We start from the raw sequence: 26,868 nt of genomic DNA on the forward strand, positions 1-26,868 counted from the left end.
CGCGCCTAGGAGCAGGAAACAGGGGCTGTGCAGGACCATGGTCAGCGGCCTGCACAACGTAGTTGCGTCAGAAGAGGCAGGGCTGGCCTGGGATGCAGGCCCAACGTGAACAGTGGCTCCAGCTGCTGCCGGAGGCCCCGGGGGCGGCTCCTGCCGCTACTCCAGCCCGGGGCTTTTGCGGCCTCCAGCCGTGAAGATAGAGTCAGCATCGGGGCGGTCCCAGGCCGCGAGGGCAGCTGGAAAGTCTGCGGCTCCGGCCGCGGTGAAGAAGAGAGACACGGGCGGCCTCCGGGCCGCATGAAGAACTTTAGGCCACGGCTCCAGCCGCGTGGGAGGGCCGACGGCGGCATCCAGCTGCGCCGGCGAAAATCAGCAGCATGGGGTGAGTGGCCTGCTCGCGGGGAAACTCGCTGGCAGAGCGGTTCATGACACCTGAAAGCCAGATCTGTTTGTAGTACTCAAGGTATATAGTTCGCAATAACTGATTCAGAGAGCCCTCTCCAGTTTCCTACTAAAGCCATTTTTCCCAACCAGTGTGCCTTCAGACCTGATCAACTGTGCCATGGATAAGTCATGCTCAGATCCAGACCAACCCCAGGGATCTGCTCTCTGTTATTGTTTGGGATAGTTGTGGGTGGATCCTTGTGCCAGTGGCAGATGACCATGCCCCCGGGGGAAGATCCCAAGAGGGACCACTGGTCAGGCTCAGAGTTTAGAGACAGACACACACTAGTTCTTTTATTAAACAGTATATTGAACCACCAGAGGTCGCAGTAGTGAGCTGGAAGCACCTGGCTGGTCTGTTATCCCTCAGATACTGGAACAGTGATCCCAGGATGGCAAAGCTGTAGAGAAACTAAGTATAGTGAGTAGGCAGGGTATGCAGAGTACATGAATAGAACCTTGATGGTAACACTCACACAATAGTATCTTGAAGCAGCCCAGGAGCTGGAATGTATTAGGTCCTCGAGGAGTGAGTACCTGGTTCCAGGGAAAGCTCTGAAAGAAAGATGGTAACTCACTGGTGTGGTAGGCAGTGATGACTTCCTGGCAGAAGTATTCAGAAGCAGGTCCGAGAACGTGGGCCCTCGAGGAGCGAGTACCGGTTCCAGACTGTGACCTGAAAGGCAAAAGAGAAACGAGGCCCCCGAGGAGCGGGTACCCCTGATAAGTCCGAGGAGGCAGAGTAGCTAGGAGCGTAAGAAAACCTTTCCTTGCTAACTCGATTAGTTAGCGAATTCAGAGACCTTAAATATCTGGTGTGGATGATGTCATCTCAGGGGGATGCCCCTGAGGTTCACACCACTGCTGGTACTTGAGTCGGGGCTGCGCCGCGCACACGCGCCCTTAGGCTTCTGGGAAACATGGCGGAGTGCAGCCTCTTGCCGGTCTGGGGACGCCGGAGGAGGGCAGCAAGATGACGCCGCGGCAGCCAAACATCCAACAAGCAAAGAGGGAGTCGCCACAGAGGTAAGGTGGGCGGGGTGGAGACATTGGACAGTGACGGTCGCAGCACTCTCAGCACCTTGCAGCAATAAGAGACACCAGCAGTGGCTCTTAAACAGGTAGGAGGGCCTTTTGGCAATATGAAATCATCCTAGCTACAGCATAAGTGGTAATTAATGGGCAGTTATCAAGGCAGGATTAGTTGGTCCCTGCTTACTACAGCATGCATTGCCCACAGCACCTCCTCATCTCCCCTGTCCTAAGTCTCTTCCTTTGAGTCTTTTCAGCCCCTTTCCTATCCCCAGGCTGACTGAGAAGGAGTGAGTGTGCACTAAGCACTGGATGTGACGGAGTGTTTGGAGTAGCAGCAGTGAAGACGCTCTCTGGTAGGTACATGCTGCAGCCAACGTAATTAACTGAGCCCGTTGTCCACACTGCACATATTTCTCCCTTATTCTGCATTTGTGTATAGAGGATGCTGGTCCATCATGATGGATTCATGTGTCTCTGCCCCCTCTCTCCTTTTGTTTTAACATTTTGAAGAGGGACTGGTGGGCTTTCAGTGCTTCTCTAGCTCTTCTTTTGGCCTTGAGTTCTCTCCATATTCACACTGCCTACTCTTCAGAGGCTGGTGTGCCACACAATACTGTTTTTAATATAGATGGGCCTTGGGCTTGAAAATATTGGGAAACACTGTCACCAAAGGAACAGACACATAGTTGATGTTAAAATATTTTTCTTTTTAATAATAAAAGAGGAATAAAATAAGTCTCTGGACCATTTACTTACAAACAGAAATGCAATAAATACTATATTATATATAATATTTAGTCAAAAAGAATATTTCAAGCACAGTTTGCCACATGAATGTACAAAACATGTTAGTATCCTCAGGAATTATGAAGTGGGAGGATCGGCTTTGACCCAGTTCATATCCCAGCTTCTATTCCCCAAATCACAAGTGATTCAATTTGCCCAAAGTAATTATAAACCGCTGAGAATCCATGTCTTTGTCATTTGGTCAGGTAAAAGGGAAAACTTTGACCTTTAACCCCCAATAAATGTTGTTGAGATACACGAATATTGGCCCAACCTAGAAACAGGTTGACTTCAGGGAGTCCAAGCTAAATCCAAATCCTGTTTGTTTCATCAGGGAAAAAGCAAACCTTGCCATGTCCCCTTTCCAGGGGAGAAGGGGCTGCACCCAAAAGACACTGGTTTGCCCATCCCCTCCTTCTGATGCATCGTGCTTGCAGAATTTGATCCAGGAAATGCACATTTTATTGCAGACCCAACGGCAACAAACAGTCCTAAAAGTGCTAGAATTATAAAACATGTTGGGCATGCACACCAGCGAGAGACTTCTCCAATCTCTTCAAGGTGCTACTTAGCTGGATAAGTGACGGCTAAGTGAGGGCTGCTGAATATCCAGCTAAGTAGATAGATAACTGCACATCTAATGGGCAGATCAAGAAGGACCTACTTATCCAACTATCATAGCAGGATCAGTGCCGATATTCTGACTTATCTGCTACCAAAGACGGATAAGTTAGACCTGCTCAATAGGAGGTCTAAGCCAGATACGGGTTATGCAGCTACATGGTGATTTCTACGAGGATATTCAGCAGCATAGATGTGCTGCTCAATATCTCTTATAAGTTAGGTGGATGATTTTATCCAGCTAACTTACATAGCAGTTAATCTTTGAATACTCAGACCTTTATGTTTCACTTAGCTCTGATGGCTATATTTGGCATAGAATCTATTCCCACAGGACATTTTGCTTTCCATATCTGGCAGATTAGGGAAGTGAATAATAGTAGCATAATCAACCTGTCAGTAACTAGCAACACTACAGCATGCTTCCACTCCTCTTCTTAATTTGATACTGAGGAATGGAATGGGATAATTTACCAAGTCCTGGATTGGATCCCTTGGTCACAGTTGACCTGACCTGTCAAACTTCATCTGCAGAATTTTCACTAATGCATTTTGATCTTCCTCCCTACAAAAGTCTCCACATTTTACAAACCTTCTCAAGCTGATTGTGAACCTGGATGTTATTTTTCACCTTGTACATGTTATCAAGGTTTACAAAGATAAAAGATAGGTAGAAACCCAAAAGTTTATATTAACTTTGAACCTGAAAGAGAAAGAACTAAAACTACCTGTGTGGAGAATGGAAGGGTGAGTGCATTAAGATTTAATCTAAACTAATTTAGTCATCTTTAGACATGAGTGAAGAACAACTGAAGTGTTTAGGGGCTAAATGTAGAAAGAGGTATAAGGAAGGAAGGAGAGATTATAAGGAGGAGGAAACTTGGAGAGAGGTTCATTTCAATAGCTCATCATGTTGCAGACCTTCTATTCCTTAGTTAAGCTTGGTTTTCTGCACCTCTTATGGTCTAGGGAACATGGGGAGTGCAATAATCATCAGAATGATGGAGGAGGTATAAGTCATTAGTAGGAAAATATCTGGAATATTGTGTCTAATTATGGAGGCCACATCTCTAGCCTAATATAAACAGAGTGGAATCAATGGAGAGGAGGGCTACCAAAATGGTGCAGGATATGCAACAGTAGACCTATTGTAAGGGGGTCCTACAATTGTCCTTTACGTGTGCGGTGTGTGCTTCCACAGACACATAGTATGATGTCAGAGAGGATGTGTGTATTTTCTGACCCTCCCCAATTGAGAGGTGTCTGGGGGTTTGGAAATTCAATATAGTGAAGGGGCCCAGAAGGTTATTTATTCTTTTACTTCAGGTTTTCTCCAAGAGAGGATTCCAGGGCTCAAGATGGGAGCACATGGGCCTCTGAAGAGGGAATTTGAGGCTTGGAGAAGCCATGAAGGACTCTAAGCAGATTCCTTTTGGAGGGGAAACCTGTCCTAGGTTTCTGGCACCTCTGGGGTGTCCCTTGAATTGTGAAGTTTATGAAGAAGTTGAAATATGCCTTGGAGTAATCAGATTTCTAAGAAGGTATATGGTCTGCTGTTGAAGAGGTTCTGCAATCAAGAAAGAAGTGGCAGGAATTTCTTCTCAAGTCTGTGTGTAATAGATTCTTAGAGGAGAAGGCACAGGATTGGGAGAGGATTTCTTTCTTGTGCAGGAAAACTGCCTGTATGTGCAAGGAAAAAGGAGGAAATCATTCACTTTATTCCGGCACAAAAAGAGAGTGTCTCACATCTGGGGAGGTGTCTGAAGAGTATCCTGACTGGCGTTTGAGAATACGTGGAAGCTCCTGCTGCTGTTGACAATATGCTGATTGATGAAATGTAATTCTGTAACTGTTTGGATTTTGTTTTTCTGCTACGGATATGACCAGAAGGTGTGCATTTTGCAAAATCATTATCGTTGCACAAGTGCCTCAGTAAACTTTTATTTTTGGAACAACCCCAAACCCGTGTGACAGTGATATTACCGAAGGGGCAGGACAGTTCCAAACCCTTACGCCTGAAGCAAGTCTTCCTCCCCACCCCTCACGCTGGAAGTGTCCAGGGACCCCATGGAGTGCATAAGGATCCCAAGGCTCTCAGCTGTGCCTTTAAGTCCTGGAAAAACCTGGAACAAACATTACATCATGAAGTGATACTTAAGGATCCAAACGAGCATAATCTAGAAGAGGAAAATATGAAAGACGGGCAAAAGGTAAGCAATTTCCAGCAGAAAATATGTTGAGGACAAGGAGTCTTGATGTGAGGGTGTATGGAGGTAGAACTTGAGAGTACTATCAGGAAATAGCAGGTGGAAGATGCCCAAAATCAGCCTCCCAATGGAAAACCTGGGGCAAGCATGACATTGGAATTCATGGGATAATTGAAGAGGATCCTTTTCGGTGGGAAAACAACAGAAAAATCAGCGACCAAGCAGTGTCTGCAATGTTACAGACATCAGGAAGAATGGAAAGACAGGATGGGGTCACGTCAAGTTCAGATTTCCCTGCTGGAAGCATTGTGAAGGCAGTGCTTTAGGATAGGGAACACCAGAATTTATCCTGGTGATGTGACATACCCTAACACTGGCTGTAACAAGGTGAATGGGAAGAGAAGCTTAATGTGAACCTTTTCATCAGACACTATATCTTCTATTCTAGTTTACCTGAAAATTGGAATTCCTTTTAAAGAAAATCATATCCAATCCCCCTTTCCAGTACTCACATGCCTACAGCCCCATTACAGAGGTCATCCATAAACAGGTGAAAATTCGGTCCTTTCCTGTTGGTCACAAAAAGCTTCTCTGCTGTCTGACTAAAAGAAGGTGATGAGAGAGAAAGACTTAAAAAGCAAAATTGCATACATGATGAAATAAGCTTCTAAGGCTTCAATGGTTCACCTGTTCCACTTGGCGCAGTGGAAAAGCTTTCAATGCAATATTATGTAGATAACTGAGATCATAAGATATGCCATACCAGCTCAGACCAAAGGTCTATCAAGCCCAGTATCCTGTGTCCAGCAGTGGCCAATCCAAGTTACAAGTACCTGGCAAGTACCCAAACATTAAATAGATCCCATGCTACTAATGCCAGCAACAGTCAAGCAGTGGCTATTCCCTATTGATTAATAGCAATTTATGGACTTCTCCTCCAGGGACTTATCCAAACCTTTTTTAAACCCAGCTACACTAGCTGAATTAACCACATCCTCTGGCAATGAATTCCAGAGCTTAATTGTGCATTGAAGTTTAAACTCACTGGGAAGGGGGACAGCTGCAATGGTTGGGTCAAGTGAAATAAGGCCAAGAGGATTGATGGACATATTTAAATGGACTGAGGACATGAGGAAGTGAGAAATGAACTGAAAGAGCAAAGACACAGTAAAAGATTGAGAATGTCCTATTTAAGAAAAGCACACTATGGAGAAGAGAATATTCAAACAAATTAGTAAGATTTATGAATCAATGAACAGTTGGGGAACATATTCAGATCTGCCCCTCAGGAACCTGATATACCTTTGATAAGCTTCCTCCTACTTTCTTAACCTCTTATCAAATATCTACTCATTAGGGAAATTACGTTTTCAAGGCTTAGGAATAAGAAAGTAAACAATACTCTGATTTTTGGGTTGACTTAAGAAGGAGTCTTCCTCATAAACTGGAACATATCTGCCTTTCCCTAGCACGAGAGGAATTCAGTCTTTATAGAATTTCCCTTTACCAGATCAGCTAATGAACTAAAACAGCAACTCAAAGCAGCTATCTTCATCTGAACTAAAAGAGATATTGATTCCTTTCAGCCTTTCCAAAGTACATTAATAATGAGCTGAAGGGGCTCCCCTGCAGAGTGTAGAAACTTCAGACCACATGCTCATTCACTCCTTTAGGAGCCTCTTTATTGCTCTAATAGAATCATCCAGGAGTCTAAACCTGGTCTTCCCATTGTATTCCATCTCAGTTTGAGTTTACGTACTTTAATGGCTCCTGCCAGAGATTAGATCACTTTTCCTGGTGTCTTGTCTTGGCATCAGTACTAAGATAAATATAGTTGAATGCATTCATAGTGACTTCTATTTATCACAAATTAGGATAGCAAACACTCAGTATTATGAAGAGACAAGACATTTCCCCCCAATTTGTGTACTACATTTCAGAAATTCTATGGACATATGCTGTTAACTGAAGGTATGTTACCATGGGCAATCTTTCTTGTAAGTTTCACAGTAGCCCACTAGACCAAACACAACAATCAGCATTACGGTAAATTGCTTTACCACTCCAGACAGCATGTCCTCCCCTATATTATACATTATTTAAGGGGTACAGAACGTACACAGGCATTTACAATACTTCTATACTTCTACCTCATTTTATGATGCAATTTTGAGTTGTGCTCTTTTGGCATTTGTAATTGGCTTTCAAAATAAATAAGAAGGCTTGCTCAAAGGAGACATGTTCATTAATATAAGCAGTAGCTTGCTATTGACTGTTGATCACAACAGAGGCCTCCATTATTACAACAGGATGTTTGCCTCTGTGAAACAAGCAGGAAGGAGAGAGGATCCAGAGGAGCCATTAGGGACAGTCACTACAACAGAGTTCTGCTGTGTTCCATACCTGCCTGTATCTGTCTCTCCAAGTTTGATTCTGTGCAGCAGTAACAGGCATTCATGAAATTTGTCCTTCAAAGCATAGTTTGGTTTTGGGATTTGGTTTTTGTCACTAGATTTAGAAATTTTGCCCTTCCTCAACCAAGGACAGTAGTCATAAAAGTCATCTGGAGAAGACAAGCAGATATTTCTTCCATCCTCAAAAGTCTGTGTCGTCATTAAACTTAAATTAAAAACAATGTAAAAGTGATTTTTCAATCGTTCTTTGTTGATATTGTCACATATTTTAGAACAGATTAAGCAGTTAGCAAAGTCACAAATAAAGGCCAGCTTTACATGGTCTTGTCCATGTCAAATACAAAAATAGAACTTTCCCATTTGCTGATAGCGTTCTGTATTTTTGTTCCTATGTACAACTGAAGCTCCAGCCTTCACACCCTAAGACCTCCAGAGTAAATTCTCCTCCTGCTGAGGCCGGGATCTCAGGTGACGGGCCCTTTTAGTCCGTTTGGTGACAGTGGTGAAGCGGAAGAGGTTGAGATTGTCCCCCTTCCCTTTTGGATTCCGCTTCATGAAGTGGACCTCTCGCTGGTTCTGCTGGGTGCGAGGCCCCTTCCGTGGCTTCCCCTTCCGGGTGAAGCCAAGGTACCACCCCCGGTACCTGGCAGACATGAAGGCTGTATAGTTATTCTCCAGTACTTCCTCCACAAACACACATTCCCGGTTCTTGCCGTTCAACTACGATGAGAAAAGAGACCAAGATATAGTTAGAGATACCTGTGTGGTCTCCAAATCATTTTGCTATATAGCATATGGATAAATTACTTAGGGGGGGGAAAAAACCATACAAAAAAATTAAACTGCTTGCCATCTAATGCAAGCGAGTGCTTGGCAAATTAGATCTGTTTCATATGAAGTATTAAAATAAGCCTTTGCCTCTCAACTGATTAAAAAACGTGTAGAGCTAACCCATATTCCTAAATCATGATTCTGATATCCTTTGGAAAGCAAGGACAAAGGCCTACCAGGACTGGACTGGTTTAAAAGCCACCTTTCTACATTGTCATTCAGGATATCCAAGTGTGATTCCCAAGCTTGGACCCTCAGTCCAGCAGGGTCTCTGGACATTTACGCAAAACCTCACAAGTAGATAGGGATGAGCATTCGTTTGAAACAAATTGGTAAAACACCACAAATGAGATCATTGTGTTTCATTTGTGGACCCCTGACATGAATGGAGTGCGCCTACAAATTTAAGCAAATAGTTTTCTTTCATTCATTTATGTTTCCCATTCAAATCTATGGCACATTGAAAAATTACAGTGAGACTGTTAATTATAGCAATGACCATTGCCTGTGTGATGTAGCAGCTAGGCCAGAGCAGAGGCAAAAGAAGTAGGCCAATAGACAGGACGGAGGACTATTCAAGGTGAAGCTTTTTATTTGTTAACTAGCTTATAGCTGGCATCAGGATCAAGTGATGCTGACGCCTTCCCACTGAAAAGTCTGAGAATCTGAAAAGAAACTCCATTTTCTCTGTCGGATTTCACAGAGAAAGCTTGTCTTTTCAGAAGCTCTCTTAGAGTCAAGAAAAAACTTTAATAAAGGAGAAGAATTTTATATCCATGTAAATGCCTCCCTCAAATATCATTATGTATCATATATCTTTTTCCACCCATCTCAGCTTTCACATTTTCTTAGTGATAAATTATTCCCTGTAGAAGAGGTTTTACCTCTAAATGCTGTTTGAATTCTCATTTGTTAGCAATTATGTCCATCTTATGAATTAATTGCTCCTCCTTTGCTAGCAATTTCTTGTTTTTTCTTTGTTTTTTTTTCCTGGAATAGTGTCTGGATCCCATATGTTTGAGGACTAAGATTGTATTTGGCATTATTTAATTCTTTTTATTGTATTTTAATCTAATTGATTGAAAATGCCATTTGTTTTCTTTTTCAAGTGGATTCTTGAACTATTGTATTAAAAGCTCAATAAATAAAAAAATTTAAAACAGAATTTTGGCATTGTTAAAGGGAGTTTTCTGATCTTCACTGCTCTTACTGAGACAGAAAGAGGTACTGCTTTCTTTCTGTTCACTGGGGCAGGGTAGTGGACTGGAGATACAAAAGCAGTGAATACTGATTTTTTGTGTTTCTGTCTGACTGCACAGTGCACTGTACTGGTTATCTGCAGACAGATTGCAGTGTGAAGAGAAACAAAGCCTTGTTAGCCTTCTCAGTTTATTCTCTTTTTGACAGGTTTTTTTTTTGTTTGTGTGCAAAAGGAGTCAATCAGCAGTGCATATACTATATAATACTGTGTGTGTGTGTGTATGTATGTGTGTGAATGTTGCAGTTGTGGACCCCTGGACCAAAAGGGAGTTGACACTACCTGCCGAGAGGATCTCCACAGGTTCCCACCATTGGCAGGAGGAGTTGGTGGAAGCAGAGGCCCAACAGGAACTTTGCCAATACAAGACCAAGCTACCTTTAGATTGAGCCCTCGGTTGCCAGGGCCAGTAGGTCTTAGGTGGGGGCCTCTGCGGTGGTGGAAGTCCAGGCAGGCAGGAAGCACTGCTGGCCAGAGCTCTGAAAGGGCAGTAGAAGGACTGACTGGGATCAAGTGGAGATCAAGGCAAGCAGAGTACAGCAATGTCGATGTCCAGGCTGTGGTCGGAGGTAGGCAGCGAGAAACAAGGTCGGTGTCCAGGCAGTGGTCATGGCACATGGCGAGAAGCAAAGTCAATGTTTAGGCAGTGGTCGTGACAGGTGACGAGAAGCAAGGCTGGTGTCCAGGCAGAGTTAAAGCCAGAAGATCAATCCACATGGAAGACAACAAGGAGAAGGATGAGGACCACAGAGGCATGAGGAAAACTGAAGACAAATGAGAGGAACTGACCACAGATGAGAGTATCCAGGGACAACCAGATGATGGGAGATCATGAGAGGTCTTGAATGAGTAGATATGACTAGGTTATTTACACTTTCGAATAATAGAAGGACTAGGGGGCATTCCATGAAGTTAGCAAGTAACACATTTAAGACTAATCGGAGAAAATTCTTTTTCACTCAACGCACAATAAAGCTCTGGAATTTGTTGCCAGAGGATGTGGTTAGTACAGTTAGTGTAGCTGGGTTCAAAAAAGGTTTGGATAAGTTCTTGGAGGAGAAGTCCATGAATGGCTATTAATCAATTTTACTTAGGGAATAGCCACTGCTATTAATTGCATCAGTAGCATGGGATCTTCTTAGTGTTTGGGTAATTGCCAGGTTCTTGTGGCCTGGTTTTGGCCTCTGTTGGAAACAGGATGCTGGGCTTGATGGACCCTTGGTCTGACCCAGTATGGCAATTTCTTATGTTCTTATGTTCTTATGGGAACCACAGACAGAAGACATGGACTCAGGAAACCACAGCGAAGACTGGAGGCAGGAACCATAAATGAAGGCAGGAATGCAGGCAATACACTACTGCAGGAGAAGTTGACCCATTGCCAAGGTATCTGTGGAGTGCAGGAGGGAGCCTTAAGTACTGCCTCACTAGTGATGTCATCAGTGTGCACTCTAGCCAAATTCCCACCACTGGCCCTTTAAGCAAAGGGCTGTCAGTGCATGCGCAACCCTGGGGGAGAGGGCCAAGCACAGCAACATCCTGCCGCCTTTGCAGAGTGTCAGGTCATGGCAGCATCCAGCCGCAACTACCGAGGCCAGACTGCGGCGCGATCAGGAAGACTGGGCCGGCCCCGGCAGAGGTAAGAGCAGCAGTCCAAAGGAGGAGCCCAGAGACCGCCAAGTGCAACAGAGAGAGAGAGAGAGAGATATTTTTGCACACACTGTGAATATAGCCCTAGAAAGATGTAGATTGAGTTTCTGCGAGTAGCAAGCTGCAAACTCTGCTTGGCAATTTGGGAATGCTTGCTAAGCATTAACATGAACTCACTCTGTCAACTTGATCAAGTGTGTGTGACAGACAGTCAGTATTAAAGTGGTAATGGTGAATGGTACAGTATCAACATTGTGACATCAACATTGTGACATCAAATCCTCCAGTAGCCACTTCCAATTCCATCATGCCACTCTGAAGAAAGAGGAAAGTAGGGAATGGCAAGAGCAGAGGATTGGGTATTGCTGCAGATTCAGCCCAGCCTGTAAAAAGTATAAGCAGTACTAGTAGCAGTGAGAAAAAAATGGAATCCTACCCCTATACTTAAAAGAGATTTTTTGAGCTGCAGAAAGCCAGAACAGGAAACAGGCTCAAGCCATAAGAAATTAAAATTGGAAGAGTATGTGCTACCACTACCTGTTCCTCTTCTTCTTGCTTTGGAGCAGGGGCAAAAGGTGAGAGAGCCATCTGAGGCTTGTGTTAGCATGGCAAAGGCAAGGGTAGGGGCAGCAGAAATGCCACTCCTAAAACTAGCAGCGCGCTACTCCATGATTATTGCTTCTGAGGTAATGGAGGCAGTATTTTAAAAAACTGATTCTGAAGAACAATCATTTCTGCGAGTCCTTGAATCAGAAGATATTAAAGAACTAGTTGCCAAAGAGAATTTGGAAGCTCTAGTTACTAGCATCTTAGCCTACTAAGATGATGGAGGTAGATGATACTGATAGTGTTGACAGCATCCCCCAGGAAGAACAGATAGTGCAGGTAGCCAGAGTGAATGATGCCCCTGGGTTTTTCCTCATGGTCCACCATCAACCTCAGCTCTAGTGCCAGCAGTTCCCAAGGCTGCAGAGAGGAGATCACAAAAGACATCCATTGTATGGAGGCACTTTAAAGTGAGGGAGGACCTACATTTTGCTCAGTGTATTCACTCCAATAAGGCCATCAGTCGAGGGAAGGAACTGGGGCATCTGTCAAATGCATGGTATACAGCATTGCCTACAAAAACACCACCTACTAGCAGTGGAATCGGGGACGGCAGCAGTATTGGCCTGGAGACCCCATCTGCCATTCTACTTAGCAGCTGTAGCAAAAGTGTTTAAAAAGTGAAGACTTTTCTCCAACTGAACCCACAACCCTTCCACCAGTAAAGTGGCAGGTCAGTAGCTCCCTGCCATGTATCTGCAACAATAAACTATCATAAAGGAAATGGGGAGATGTTGAGTATGACTGTCCCAGGGCAAGAAGCCCTGAATGACCATCCCCTGCACATAGTAGATAACCTGGATTTTAAGTATCTGCTGCACCTCTTAGCCCCCAATTACAAAGTGCCCTCCAGAACTACATTCAGTAGGCAGGTTATCCCCACCCTTACAATCAGTGCTGTAGCTACATGGAGATACAGCTGGCCAAGGCAGAATGGAGTAGCTTGCATGTCACTAGTGATATCTGGACCCACAAAAACTCTATGTTCATCTACTGCTCCCTGATGACACACTAATGGCAGTTGGCTGAGATAGGGGCAGGCAACACCTCTAGTGAGGACTGTGTATCAGGGTATAGGTGAGCTGTGCTGTACGCCCAGGTGATGGATACCACCAATATCTCTTGCAATATCTTAACAGCTATAAGAAGGATGCTGGAGGCCTAGCAGCTAGACCAGAGAGGCAGGAGTGTTCATGAAACTTTTTGTGATAGACAGTGGTACAAATATAATAAAGGAAGTGGAAGATGGGGGCTATCAGGGGATCCATTGCTTTGTCATTTTTTTGCACCTGCCCCAAGGATAATGGGATTCCAATCCTGAAGGACTTGATAGAGAGGTGCAGAAAAACAGCAGGGCATTTTAATTGTAATGTGATGGGTGGTCAGTTTCTCCGTGAGTAGTAGAAGAATTCGGGATGACTCATAAGTGGTTCATTCAAGATGTTAGCTACCACTGGAATTCCATCTTTCTGATGCTGTTCAGAAGTTAGTGGAGCAGCACACATCCCTTCATGAACATGCTACTCTTCCTGCCTCAGCTCTCACTGTGTATCTTGGGGTCTTACTGCCACTCTTTTTGCTTCATTGCTCTGCTCCTCCCATTTGTGATTTTGATCGCCAGCACTGCTTTGCACACTTTCTGCACCACTCATGGTCCTTTCAGCCCTTCATACCTTTCATACATGCCATGTATGTGATGGGTGGTGAAAGACTAATGCGCACAGACTAGGAGAGGGATCTTGGTGATCTGTGATGATCTGAAGTGGGAAGCAATGTGACAAGACGATAGCTAAAGCCAGAAGGATACTGGGCTGCATAGAGAGAGGAATAACCAGTAAGAAAAAAGAGAGGATAATGCCCTTCTACATGTCCTTGGTGAGGCCTTACCTGGAGTACTACATTCAGTCCTGGTGCCCATATCTCAAAAAGGATAAAGACAGGATAGAGGCGGTCCAAAGAAGAGAGATCAAATTGGTGAGAAGTCAGCATTGGAAGACTTATGAGAAGAGGCTGAAGGATAGGAATATGTACACCCTGGAAGAGAGGAGGTGCAGGGGAGATATGATACAGACCTTCAGATACCTGAAAAGTTTTAATGATGCACAATCATCAAACCTTTTCTGTTGGAAAGAAATCAATAGAACTAGAGGTCATGAAATGAAACTCCAGGGAGGATGATTCAGAACCAACGTCAGGAAATATTTCTTCATGGAGAAGGTGGTGAATGCCTGGAATGCCCTTCTGGAGGAGGTGGTGAAGACAAAAACAGTGAAGGAATTTAAAGTGGCATGGGATAAACACTGTGGATCCCTACAGGTTAGAGGATAGAATTAAAGAAAAGAGTGCATGGGGGTAACTGGGGGGTAACTTGCTGATGTGGCAGTTGTGACCCTTAAATAACAGAATCAAGGATTAATGCAACTCCATCATTGCTCTCTGCTTCACGGCAGTAGGAAAAGAAGAATTGGATTGAGACAGCAAGCAACGAGGACCTCGACCTTTACGGTTTGGGGACCAAATAAACATGGGGGTAACTTGCTGATGCGGCTTTTACTACCTTTAATCATTAAGCCTGTTACTTTTGACCCTTAATCATTAAGCCTGTTACTTTTGTTGCGGCTCCATCATTGTTCTCTGCTTCCACGGCAGGGGTTAGGGAAAATTGGATTCAGACAGCATCCGAGGACCCTGACTTTTACAGCCTGGAAAATGATAAATATGAGGGTAACCTGCACAGTGCAGCAGATCATTTGGTCCTTTCCTGCCGTCATTTCTATGTTTCCTGATATTGCTTTGCCCTTCTTGCTTACTTTGGCTTTTGATGACATTCTTCTTCCTGCCTTAGTCCTCCCTGTATATCTTGGGGCCTTGCTGTCATTCTTCTTGCTGCATTACTTTATACTTGATGCTTGTGATTTTAAATATCAGTGCTGCTGCTGCTGCTGCTCCAAGCTACTCTTGATACCTGTGGAAGGTACCTCCTGTCTTCGAGGCTCTTTCTAAATTCCTTTCTGATGTCTTACACAGATCTTACCCAGTTAGCTTTAATGGTTTCATGCCCTCTTGCACTTTTCCTTCAAGCTTCTTTCCCTTATGGTTCTTAATGACTATTGGACTCATCCAGTATTTAGCCTTCAACACATTATACTACCTCAAAAGGCAGGGCAGCAGAAGTGCCACACCCAAATTCAGGACCACACTCCTCCATTATAATTATTGCTGCTTCTCAAGTAACAGAGGCAGTATTTGCAAAAAACAATTCAGAAGAAGACCCATGTCCTGAGGAGAATTTGGAGCCCTATTCAGTAGCATCTTAACCTCCAGTGAGGTGGAGGAGGCATATGATACAGATAGGGTTGAGATAATACCACAGCAAAGGGGAAGACCTACTTCAAACCGGTACATTCAGCCTTTTCCCCCTAATGATGCCAGACAGAATTGACATGAGGCCTCCTCTTGAGATTTCCTCTGGCTTCTCCCTGCCTAGGGCTTTGTACCAATTTGGTTGGTGTGTGTGTTTCCTCTCATTTGGTGTCTTGGGGTGTTCTTGCCACTGTGGGTGGCTGCTTTGCATCTCTCATGCTGCTTCTGGGTCTTTATGTCACTCTGTCTTCTGCTTTGATCTTCTAGGACTGCCTTAGGGTTTTTCCTGACACTTTGATTTTTTATTCTCCCAGCATGGTGCTTTGAGTCATTCATCTCACACTTGGTGCCACTTTGCCCCTCTCATGCTTTTTGGGGGTTCATGCCACTGTTGTTGGTATCCATTGCTCCTCTTTTGGAGCCTTGGTGTGTTCTGATCACTCTTGCTGCTGCTTTGCTCCTCTTACTGTACCTTGGAGAAGTCCTGCCTTGGGCTATTCATCCCACTTTTGATGCCATGTTTGCATAGTCTTGATGCATTGAAGTGCCCTTCATTGTTCTGATGATGTCTACCCACAAGTTTCATTAGAAATGATTAGAAAACCCCAGTTTGGGAGTCCAAAATAGTCTACATTGTTTCCCCCATTGATTTTAATGGGAAACTATTGAACAAATAAACCAAATAAATGGAAAAATTGTTTTCATCTGAAATGAGCCAAACAAATGATTGTGACCTATGAAATAAATAAACCAAAGCATTTTTGCCTCCGCACATTCCTACTAATAGGTGCTGAAAATACAACCAAGTATTTAATGATGAACTGCTTTCATTATAACAGCTTGTCTTTATAATGCACCCTTTAATCAAGATTCCAGTGTGCTCTGCAGTAAGAGCACTCTACTGTAATAATTAGGGCTGCTGTTGGTCATGACTGAACCTCACAGACTGAAGGTTAGGGATTCCCAGGACATACCTTTCCCAGGACCTTGCCATTCTTGTCCATACAGATGTAGTATTCGGTTTCTTTGCCTTTTATTCGAACATGACTTCCAAATGTGTCTGTTTCTACCACCAGGAGTGCTGAAAAGACAAAAGACAAGTGTTAGCTACTCTGAAGCTGACATTGACAAAGGTTTGTTCAGCTAACTTTGACTTTAGTCGGACAGACACCAAGTTTTGGATTTCCCATCTCTTTCAGCAGTTACCTTTTAACTGGGTAAATTACTACCCAGTTAAAATTTAACTAGATAAAAAGTAAGAGGTGCAGGGGCATTGCAGGGGTGGAGCTTAAATTAATCCAGCTAGCATTTATCTTCAGTGCTAACTGGATACATTTACCCAGCTAGGTCTGGTCAGAGAGTTTGCAGCCCTAAAGTTAGCCAGGTATCTGATCCCCATCTTGTTAAATATTTAAAAGTTAACACAGACTTACGAGAGATCACGTGATGTAGAGTTACGAGAGATCACTTAATGCAGTGAGCTCAACTAGTTGCACGCGGAGGAGCTCCGGGTGCCACCTCTCCTAATAAACAACTTATAGAGCCCTGTCATGACTTTTATTCGTCAACCTGCGTGGTGTACTGCTGCCTAAGAGCCAGGAACAATCGAAGAAACTCACAGCCAGAACCCGGAAGGTCTAATTATGACCTCGAGGTTGGTGCACAAAAACAAAGAGAAAGGGAAGCTTACAGATTCCAAAATGGCGGAGCGGAGTGAATCTCTGGCGGATCTCCCCTCAGATGAAGCGACAGTCACCAGGCTGACTGCGGCTGTAGTGGCTGCTTTAGATCACAAATTTGATAGCATCTCCACACATTTTAGGGAACTCAAGGACTCGATTCAAGACTTCGGCAGGCGCATTGAGATAGCAGAAGGCCGCATTTTGGTGGTCGAAGATGATACGCACGCACTCACCACACGTGTGATGCAGCTAGAAGCAAAGCTCAAGGCCGCAGAGGATAAAACTGAGGACCTTGAGAACCATTCCCGATGCAACAACTTAAGATTTCTGGGCCTGCCAGAAGAAATCGGGGACGGAGAGCTCAGCACAATGCTGGAACAGTGGCTCCCTAAAGCGCTGGATCTGCCAGACCTGCAAGGCACTCTAATTATAGAATGCGCCCACAGGATTGGAATTAAAAAGCAATTGGGGGGACAGACCTCACCTCGTAATTGCCAGATTCTTGAATTATGCACAGAAAAACAGAATTCTCACCGCATATAAGAGACTTAGAGCAATTGCCTATGAGTCATGCAAAATAATGATTTTTCAAGACTTCTCAGCAGCGGTGGTGGCCCAGAGGTGAATTTTCTCACAAGTGTGCAGTGACTTGGTAAATAAAGGAATACACTTCGCGCTTAAAAATATGGAAAGATGGAAAAGTTATGCTTTGTGAAACACCGGACCAAGCCCGTGAGCTAATACATAATAAAGAGGCGGCATCTACAACCTGAAACGGCTGCTGAAAACATGAGGCCTTCGCGACACACCCAATTGTTATGGCGGAGATTGAGGACATGGGTGACTGACTAAAAAGAGTCACTGGAGGAGTAAGAAACCAGTTGTGAGAAGTAGTATTGGTGTTAGGAGCATGAACTACTGCTCACACTAAGTTACTGAGTTTATTAGCTGTTGAACGGTACTGGTACCTAATTTTGTTATATGTTGCAGGCATGAGTTATCCGTCAGCCCTTGGTAACGCGTACAGGACATGGGGGAATGGCACCTGAACGCATACTACACGGATGTTTTCCCACAGTTTACTGGGGACGTTGGCAACACGGTAAAGTTTTAATTATGCGGGTTTTCAACATTAGAAATGAAGGGAGGAGGATAAAGGTTTGGGGGAGGGGGATGGGGATGGGGTTGAGAAGGGAAGGATATAGTCTATGGGGGTAAGGGCAGGTCCAAGCAGAACATGAAACACGGAGTATTCAGTAAACTGAGCATCTTTAGCTTTCTGACATCTATGCAAATGATATGCATCTCTTTTAGAGCCCTCCATTTGTTGGAGCGATGGCGCCAAAGGTTGATGGCCCAGGCTGGGGGTCTATCGACGCCGAAAATAACTGGGGCTATTCAGGCAGACAGGCAGATAATTAAGCAACTCTAGGATGGGAAGCCTTAATAAATGCTTCTCTTGGAATGTGGGCGGCATAGGCTTACCGATCAAGAGAAAAAATATGTTAAGTGCACTACAGCATCACAAAGCCCAGGTTGTAGGGATACAAAAAACTCATTTGTCAGCAGAGGAAAGTAAGAAACTCAGGAAAAGTTGGGTAGGCCAATGTTTCTACGCCCCAGCCCAAAAAAGAAAGGTGGGGGTTGCACTGCTTATCCATAAATTGTTAAACTTCCAAGTTTCCCAACAGATGTCGGATCCGGAAGGCAGATATCAAATATTAGTGGGTAAACTAAGGGGACATGAATTTACAGTTTGTAATGTATATGCACCCAATGAGTACAACCATAGGTTCTTTCAAAAACTAGTCAAACAGATATTACTACTGCATAAAGGTGAACTGATTTTGATGGGAGATTTTAACTGTGTGCATGATTCGATGTTAGATAGATCTAATGCTGGATCACAGCAAGTTAGGGGGAACGTAAAGGGAATTCAGTTCCAATGTACGCAGTTGAATCTCATTGATATCTGGAGAACCTTGCATCCCACCGAGCGGGATTACACGCATGTGTCTAGGGCACATGCCACAATGTCCTGAATTGATTATTTGTTGATATTGGAAAAGCTTTTTACAAAAACAAAATCAGCAGAAATTGGGGCTGTTGAAATCACAGATCATGCTATGATCTGGATGGAATTTTCCCCTATGTGGGAGGCCCAAGGCTTTGGAGATTTCCGGGTTATCTTGCCAAAGATGTTAACTTCCAAAAATTCCTCAGAACCAAATGGAAAGATTATACAAGACATAACTTGCAGCATGTTGACAACCCTACATTGTTTTGGGAAAGAAGTAAAGCGGTTATGAGGGGGGACATTACAGCTTAATTAATTAAAAGGGCCAAAGACTTGCACAAAAATATCATTCAATTAGAGCGTGTCAAAGCTGCAAAACAGTGTCTGACATTGAGGAACTCACAGGCCAATCTGGCAGAATATCGGGCTGCTTTATCAGCTCTTAATACCCTTCTTCATGCGAAAGCTCAGAAGGAGGCATTGGTAGCCTCACATAGATTATTCCGCTTTGAAAATAGATCGGGCAGACTCCTAGTCAGATTAGTCCGCATCCAGAGGGGCAAAACAATCATTGATAAATTAAAAGATGAACAGAGCCACGTGTTGACAAGGACAGTTCCCCCCTGGTTTTACCAGAGCATATATTACTGTTCTCGAGAAACCAGGGAAAGATTTGTCTAAGTCAGCATCTTATCGTCCTATATCTCTCCTGAATTTTGAGGCAAAGTTATTTGCTAAAATACTGGCTGATCGTCTCAGTACGGTTTTTCCCACGCTATATGTCCCAGTCAGGTGGGTTTTGTGAAAGGAAGGGCCATAAGCATTAACACCACTAAATTATTGATTGCGATGGAGGAAGTTAAGAAGTGTCAGTGCCCAGCTATGATTGTGGGCTTTGACTCTGAAAAAGCCTTCAATCGAGTACCCTGGGAATATTTGCTTTCCATCTTGGGAAAGTATGGTTTTTCAGGGGATATAGTAAAATATATTTCCATGCTTTATCACAACCCGCAATCTGCAATTTTAGCTAATGGTCATGTTTCTCAAGACTTTTCTTTATTCCATGGCATACGGCAGGGATGTCCTTTATCCCCCCTGCTGTATGTCCTGTCCATTGACCCTCTCCTGTGAAAAATAGAAGAGGACCCATTGATTAAAGGGTATGCATTAGGTTCCCAGACATTCAAGACAGCGGCATTTGCAGACGATGTTTTGGTATTCCTGACCTCTCCCCAAACATCCTGAGAACGGATTTTACATCATCAGACCCTATTTGGTTCGTTTGCAGGACTTAAAATAAATGTAGACAAATCAGAGGCCCTAGAGATAGCTGGGGAGGTAGAGGCTAACTGGAGGGGGGGGGGGGGTCTTCCCCCTGAAGTAGGTTAAAACAGAAATGCAATATTTGGGGATCAAGCTTACGAAAGAACCTGGTCAACTATATGATGCCAACATTCTCCCGCTACTAAATTCTATGGAAACTAAATTGCAAAACTGGTCCTCTCTACCCCTATCTCTTACTGGGCGAATCTTTCTTGTTAAGATGGCTGAACTACCCAAATGACTCTATGTACTGCAACAATTGCCCCTCTGGATTAGACGGCAGGAGATGGGCCGTATAAACAAGATACTTTGCCTTTTTCTTTGGGCGAAACACAAGCCCTGTCTCCCTTTGAGCTCATTAATGTTAGACACTACCATTGGGGGCTTGAAATGTCCAAACTGGAGGGACTATAATTTGGCATGCATGCTCCGCCACATAAAGGACTGGCACATATACAAGAATGGTTAAAACCCTTCCTGCCAGGCAACTTAGTACAGATCAGGGAGCAAGAGATTCCAGTCTCCTTTAGGGGCAGCGTGCTCATACGCTCTAGCAGGCAAGCCTTGTCCAATTCATGTGTAAACAAGCTGTGCTTAGCGAGTTCTCATTCTGTGTTTCTAACTCTTAGTCGTAATCCACAATTTCCTCCAGGACTGGACAACCCTTTGTTTTTTAACTGGGAGAGAGTCGGACTGAGTAGTATAGATAGCTTTCTCAACCCTGACACGCATAAGGTACACAGCTTCCAATACCTACAAACGCAGTACCACTTAACACACAAGGATTTTTATGCGTATTTACAAGCCAGTCACTACATACAACAACTTTGTACCAGGCACTCTCAGATCTTTTCCTCTTCATCACTTCGGGAGGTATTTAGGGGGACTGGAAGTAAGCCAAACTCCTGCTCCAGCTTAAATAAGGCAATCATATCTATCCCTACAGATGACATATTAGCCACCATAATTGCTAAATGGCAGAAACATGCAGGCCTCACTCTGACAAAAGAGGAGGTAACCCTGTCGCTGCAGCGACGTTTCACATCTGTAGAGAGTGTGACTTTTCTTGAAGTGGCTACAAGGTTCTCCAATGTATATATATGTCAAAAAGGCACAATCGTTTGCAGCCAAGATGTGTGATGCAGATAGTTGTTTAAAGTGTTCCTCTGCACAAGGGACATATACTACCATAGTCTCTGGGAAAGTTCAATGATATCCTCATTTTGAGACGACGTTATAACAAATTTGGAAACTATGATGCATATCTTGCTACGTAAATCCCCGCAGCTTTGTCTGTTGGGACTGTACAGGGGCCCTATGGATGCTCTTTCAGCCCAGGACAAGGGGTTCCTTTGTAAGGCATTCTTAGTGGCGCTGCAATCCATACTGTCTACTTGGATCGTGAATTCACCACCTAGGATTGGCCAATGGAGAACGAGGATATATAAACTTCTTCAATTTGAATACATGACAGCAATTACAGAATGCCTTTCTATTTGGAAATCTTTTTGGGACAGCCTTTCAACACAGATGAAAAACTGCATTATAAGATTTTGAGAGGACTAAAGCAAGCTGACTACCCCTCAAGTGTTCCTCTACACTCGGACTGAGCCTGGGTGGGGAGTGGGGAGGAGGGAGGAGGGAGGGAGTGGGGGGAGTTGTCTCCTACTTATTAATGTCATTGTTGAAACGCATTCCATGGCAACTGGTTGTTTAATTTTTGAAAATTTCAATAAAAAGATGATAAAAAAAAAAAAGTAAACACAGGGCCCATCAGCCCCTCAGCCCTGTGGGATCCTTCCCCTTTCTGGTGAAAAGATATGAGAAAATATATAGTACTAATACTAGGGATGTGCAGAGCAAATTTTATGTTCATATTTTTTATGTCCGAAAGGGGGTCCCACTTGCGGCCAATATGGACATAAAAAAAATCCAATGAGTTGGGTATATGTACATATGTGCAAAAAAAAAAATTTAAACCCCCTCACCCTCCTTAATCCCCCCCCCAGACTTACCACAACTCCCTGGTGATCGAGCGAGGAGTGAGGACGTCATTTCTGCAATCCTTGGCGAGAAGCATGTGACGTCGGCGGCACGTCGAGTGACGCGGCGTCACGTGATTCCCGGCTCGTTCGCGCCGGACGGCTCGTTCGGCCCAAAAAGAACTTTTGGCCAGCTTGGGGGGGCCTCCTGACCTTTCCCCTTGAGTGAGAAAAGCCTCTTTGGCTCCCTCTCAAGTGAGAGACGATCCCAGGCAGAACTCACTCCCCACATTCGTTTTCTCCAAAAACTAATCCATATGGAACTTTCCCTGCCAAATCCCCTGCCAGCCCTTTTACAATGGGAGAAACACTCCCTCTACAGGACCTTGTTCCACCCATTTCTCTTAAAGCGAGTCTTCCCAATTAGAGCATCAACTCTTCTTCCAATTAATGCAATGTAAACATGAGTAATTTTACCAGAATGAATCCCTCTAGTGGTCATCCATAGTACCACATTTCCCACTTATAATTAGAAAGAAAAGACAGGTGTGGATATTCTAACACATTTTCTCAAATCTATAGCAGCATCCAAGTGAAAACAGGCAATCTCCCTCACCCAAGGTTCCTCCAGGGTTTCTTAAATGATGGAAAAGGGCTCGTTAATGGGAAACCCCTCACATATAAATTCCTCTTTATCTGCTTCCGCTTACTCTTCTGTGGCTTGCCTTGACTTGCTCCTGCATTTCCCTCATTGGCCAATCTCTTCTAGTCTTTACTTCTCAGTCTTCAGATTTTACTATTATTAATTTAACTACTCTGCCAAGACATAAGAACATAAGAACATGCCATACTGGATCAGACCAAGGGTCCATCAAGCCCAGCATCCTGTTTCCAACAGTGGCCAATCCAGGCCATAAGAACCTGGCAAGTACCCAAAAACTAAGTCTACTCAATTTTACCATTACTAGTAATAGCAGTGGCTATTTTCTAAGTCAACTTAATTAATAGCAAATTATGGACTTCTCCTCCTAGAACTTATCCAAACCTTTTATGAACACAGCTACACTAACTGCACTAACCACATCCTCTGGCAACAAATTCCAGAGTTTAATTGTGCGTTGATTGAAAAAGAACTTTCTCCTCATCTCTTTCTGACCAGGTAACCCTTTTCAGTCCTCATTCATGATTCAAGTCTATGGATGCTTTGGATAAATCACTACATAAAACACATAAAAAATTAATATTAGCCTCTTATGAAGATGGGCACTATGCCTTACCATACTTGTTGCCATCCTCTGCATTGGCATTGATCTTTTTGCCAAGGATCTGGACGTGCTTGCTTGTAGTCCGGCTGTATAGCTGGTAGATCCGGATCTGCTTCCTACTCAATTCATCTGGGTGCCGGGTGTGATTTTCTACATACACTCGAAAGTCTGCCACTGTCTGGTGGGACTCCTGCAAAAGAGAAAATGAAGACAAAACATACAAGTGATGTAGCCTTCTGCTTTTCAAATATCTGAGAAGATAGGTGGATAAGTCAAGCAATCTGCTTACATTTGTGGCCCACATACTGAAATAGGACCTCCAGAATATTCCAAGTAGTCCTAGGGTAATCTGTATCAAATAAGTGCATGTGCCTTTAAATTGTGTGCCCAGATTAAGAAGCCCCTGGTGTAGAAACTGAATATAGTTCTGAGAAGTTCCTGGGAGCTCAACTTCCTGGAACTTCTCTGTTTTGTTCCTGACCCAGCATGAAGAATTTCATCCAACTCCTAGTCTGGGGCTGTTTCCAGCTACCTAGAAGGATTATGCCGTACACCATGTAGAATCTCCACTTTTCCAGGAACTTTGTCTTGGTTGTTCATCTAAGAAGAACTGTGAGTAACTTTTTTCAGCACTTCAAAGTGGATTACATTCAGGTACTGTAGGTATTTCCCTATCCCCAGGGGGCTTACAATCTAAGGGGCTTACAATCTAAGTTTGTACCTGAGGCAATGGAGGGTAAAGTGACTTGCCCAAGGTCACAAGAAATGACACCCTGGTCTCCTGGTTCATAACCCAATGTTCTAACCACTAGGCTACTACTTCAATCCTTCACTTTTTACTGATGTCCCTGAAGAAGGGTAAGAATTCCCAAATTTAAAGACCCAAGCACTTAAGGAAATCCTTGGATAAGAGGGATAAAGACACATATGCCCTAGGAGAGGCCCCAGCCTGGCCTAGGTCTGATGCATTCATTTCAAACAAATGCAACAAATAAGGTTCGTTTCTTTTGCAGGGACTCCCAATTTGTTTTGCGGCCCCCAGATGAAACAAATTGCCCTAATTCATCATGATTTTGAAATTTATTTGAAACAAATGCACATGCTAGGTTACATATGAATCAATTCATCTTGACTGTATTACAGTGGAAGAGTAGCCTAGTGGTTATTTATTTATTGCAAACGTTTTACAGCCTACCTATAATGAACTTGACGAGCTAAGCGGGTTCCGACATATCTAAAAGTACTTAAACGTCATGGGATGAGGGTGAAAGGAGGTAGAATCAGGAGTAATATTTCTTTACAGAGAGAGTAGTAGATGCATGGAGCAGCCTCCCAGTGGAGGTGGTGGAGACAAAAATGGTATCTGAATTCAAGAAAGCTTGAAATAAATGCAGGAGGTCTCTGAGGGAGTGATGGGAGTTGTAAGGACTAGATAAATTAGATGGATGGGCAAACTAGATGGGCCATATGGTCTTTTTCTGCCATCATGTTTCTATGAGGGACAATATTACATTTTTCAGTGCTGTTCGTTAATAAATGCCATTGACATTTCCTATTTCATTTTTATTGAATGCACAATCCTATTTCATTTCATTCCGTTTTCAAAATGAAACAAAAAAAAAAAAACCCAATTCCGTTTTGTTGGTTTTCTTTTTGTTTTGTTTTGGGGGGGGAAAAAAAGGTAAGGAAAAAAAAAAACTCCAGGGCTTCCCAGGACCTGCCTGCGGCTTCCCTGGGGATGCCACCCAAAAATTGCTGGGGCCTGGGTGAGTCCTGGACCCCCTCTGACCTCCCCAAAATATACAGCTACCACGACCTGGGCCCTCCAACTCCCACCCCTGAAATAAGAGTTGCTGGCAGTGGCGTGTGACCAGGGCCTAAAAGGAATTCAGTGAAACTTCCATCAGGCAAGGACAAGCCAAACCCCAGCCCGATCTGATCAGTAGCAATACACCTCCCTATAGCCCCCCCCCCCCCAACAAGCAGCAGGAGTCGCATTGATCCAAATATTGTCTCCTGCTGCCGTGAAGCCACCATCATAGCTTAGACCGCAAGACTGGCCATGTGGCAGCAGGAGATGATGTTCGGATAAACATGACTCCTGCTGCCGCCGCCACCCCCACATCTTGACAGACTGCGGCAGAGCCTGTCCCAGGGCAATTGAATAGGGAGGCAGAGGATGCTGGGGACACCAGCAGACCTCATCCTCGGCCACTTGGCCTGGGCCCGATCCCCAGATCTTTCCTCTGTCACATGACTGGGGCGAGGTCAAGTTGGCACCATTTTTGAAAATGGAGCCGACCAAACCAGATATGAGGAATCGCCCAGGCCCTGACGCAGGACCCTCTACAAACTGTAAAGGTTCGGGAAGTGTAGGAGGGGAGAGCCTGGATGCTTTTTTGGGATGTAAACCTTTCAGGGAGGGGGTGGGGGGTGTCAGAGGCCAGGACGTGGGAGGTGAGGGGGTCGGGACCTTTAGTTTAATTGTTGGACTTAGGAGAGGGATTGGGGGGGATGGGGCTGTCAATGTCTATTTTTAAACCTTTGTGGGGGTTGGGCACGCCTAGGTCATCACTGCGCAGGCTCATTTTTGTATTTTTTCACTTTGGGAGAATTGGGGTTTCCTTAAGTGGTGGCCCCTGGTTGAGCCAGAGATCAGCCCTGACCCCCACTCAATCTCTCTGGCTGCGCACCTATTTTTTTTTTCTTTACTGGCTCTTTAAATGTGAGGCGGGAGTCTTGGGGGCTCGTGTTAGGGTCCCAGGCTCCCGCCTCATATTTACTGCCCTTCAAAAACTGTAGATATTGGATCGCGGCTGACCACTTTCTCAGTTGGCTGCAAAAAAATATTTGTTTAAGATTGCTTAGTAATGACTTTTGCATGCATTTGCATTATTCATGCATGCAAATTGCAAACAATAAAGGTCATTATAATAGGGTAGAGAAACTGGGCAGGAAGATGCAAAATATTATATATATCGTGCGATACACGCTCTTTAATGTGCATTAGAGTACCACCGCAGCTTGATGCATCTCCCAGCTAGATATTACCTAAGGCAGCAGGAGATAAAGTGACTTGCTCAAGCCATGTCAGTGGGACAGGGGCGGCTCAAGGCATCTGCTGCCTGAGGCGAGGGAGAAGATGGCACTACCCCTCTCACCCTGCCCCCTCTCCCTTTTCTACAAACATCCATACATACATACACAAATATTCACTCATTCCCTTCTCTCCCTCTTCCATACTCGCCTGTTACACACACACACACACACACACACACACACACACACCTTCTCATATGCATACACACACCCTCTCATACACACTCGCAAGCTGCATCCCCACCCCCAAAGCTAGCTGCCACACACACAAGCAAGTTTCCTCTC

General features: G+C 44.2%; 1 protein-coding gene across 1 annotated transcript in view; it reads right to left on the reverse strand.

Annotated features, from left to right (window-relative positions):
• Positions 1 to 6,003: 6,003 nt before the first annotated feature.
• LOC115087945 (fibroblast growth factor 18-like) overlaps positions 6,004 to 26,868 on the reverse strand; it is a 104,209-nt gene continuing 83,344 nt past the window's right edge. The window contains exons 3-5 of the mRNA XM_029595716.1: positions 23,497 to 23,674; positions 16,190 to 16,296; positions 6,004 to 8,227 (exon numbers count right to left, since the gene is read on the reverse strand). Of these exons, the coding sequence (XP_029451576.1) occupies positions 7,928 to 8,227; positions 16,190 to 16,296; positions 23,497 to 23,674 (585 nt within the window). The 3' untranslated portion in view covers positions 6,004 to 7,927. The remainder of the gene's footprint in view (positions 8,228 to 16,189; positions 16,297 to 23,496; positions 23,675 to 26,868) is intronic.

Source organism: Rhinatrema bivittatum, chromosome 1, assembly GCF_901001135.1.
Source record: "Rhinatrema bivittatum chromosome 1, aRhiBiv1.1, whole genome shotgun sequence".
Taxonomy (NCBI): Eukaryota; Metazoa; Chordata; class Amphibia; order Gymnophiona; family Rhinatrematidae; genus Rhinatrema; species Rhinatrema bivittatum.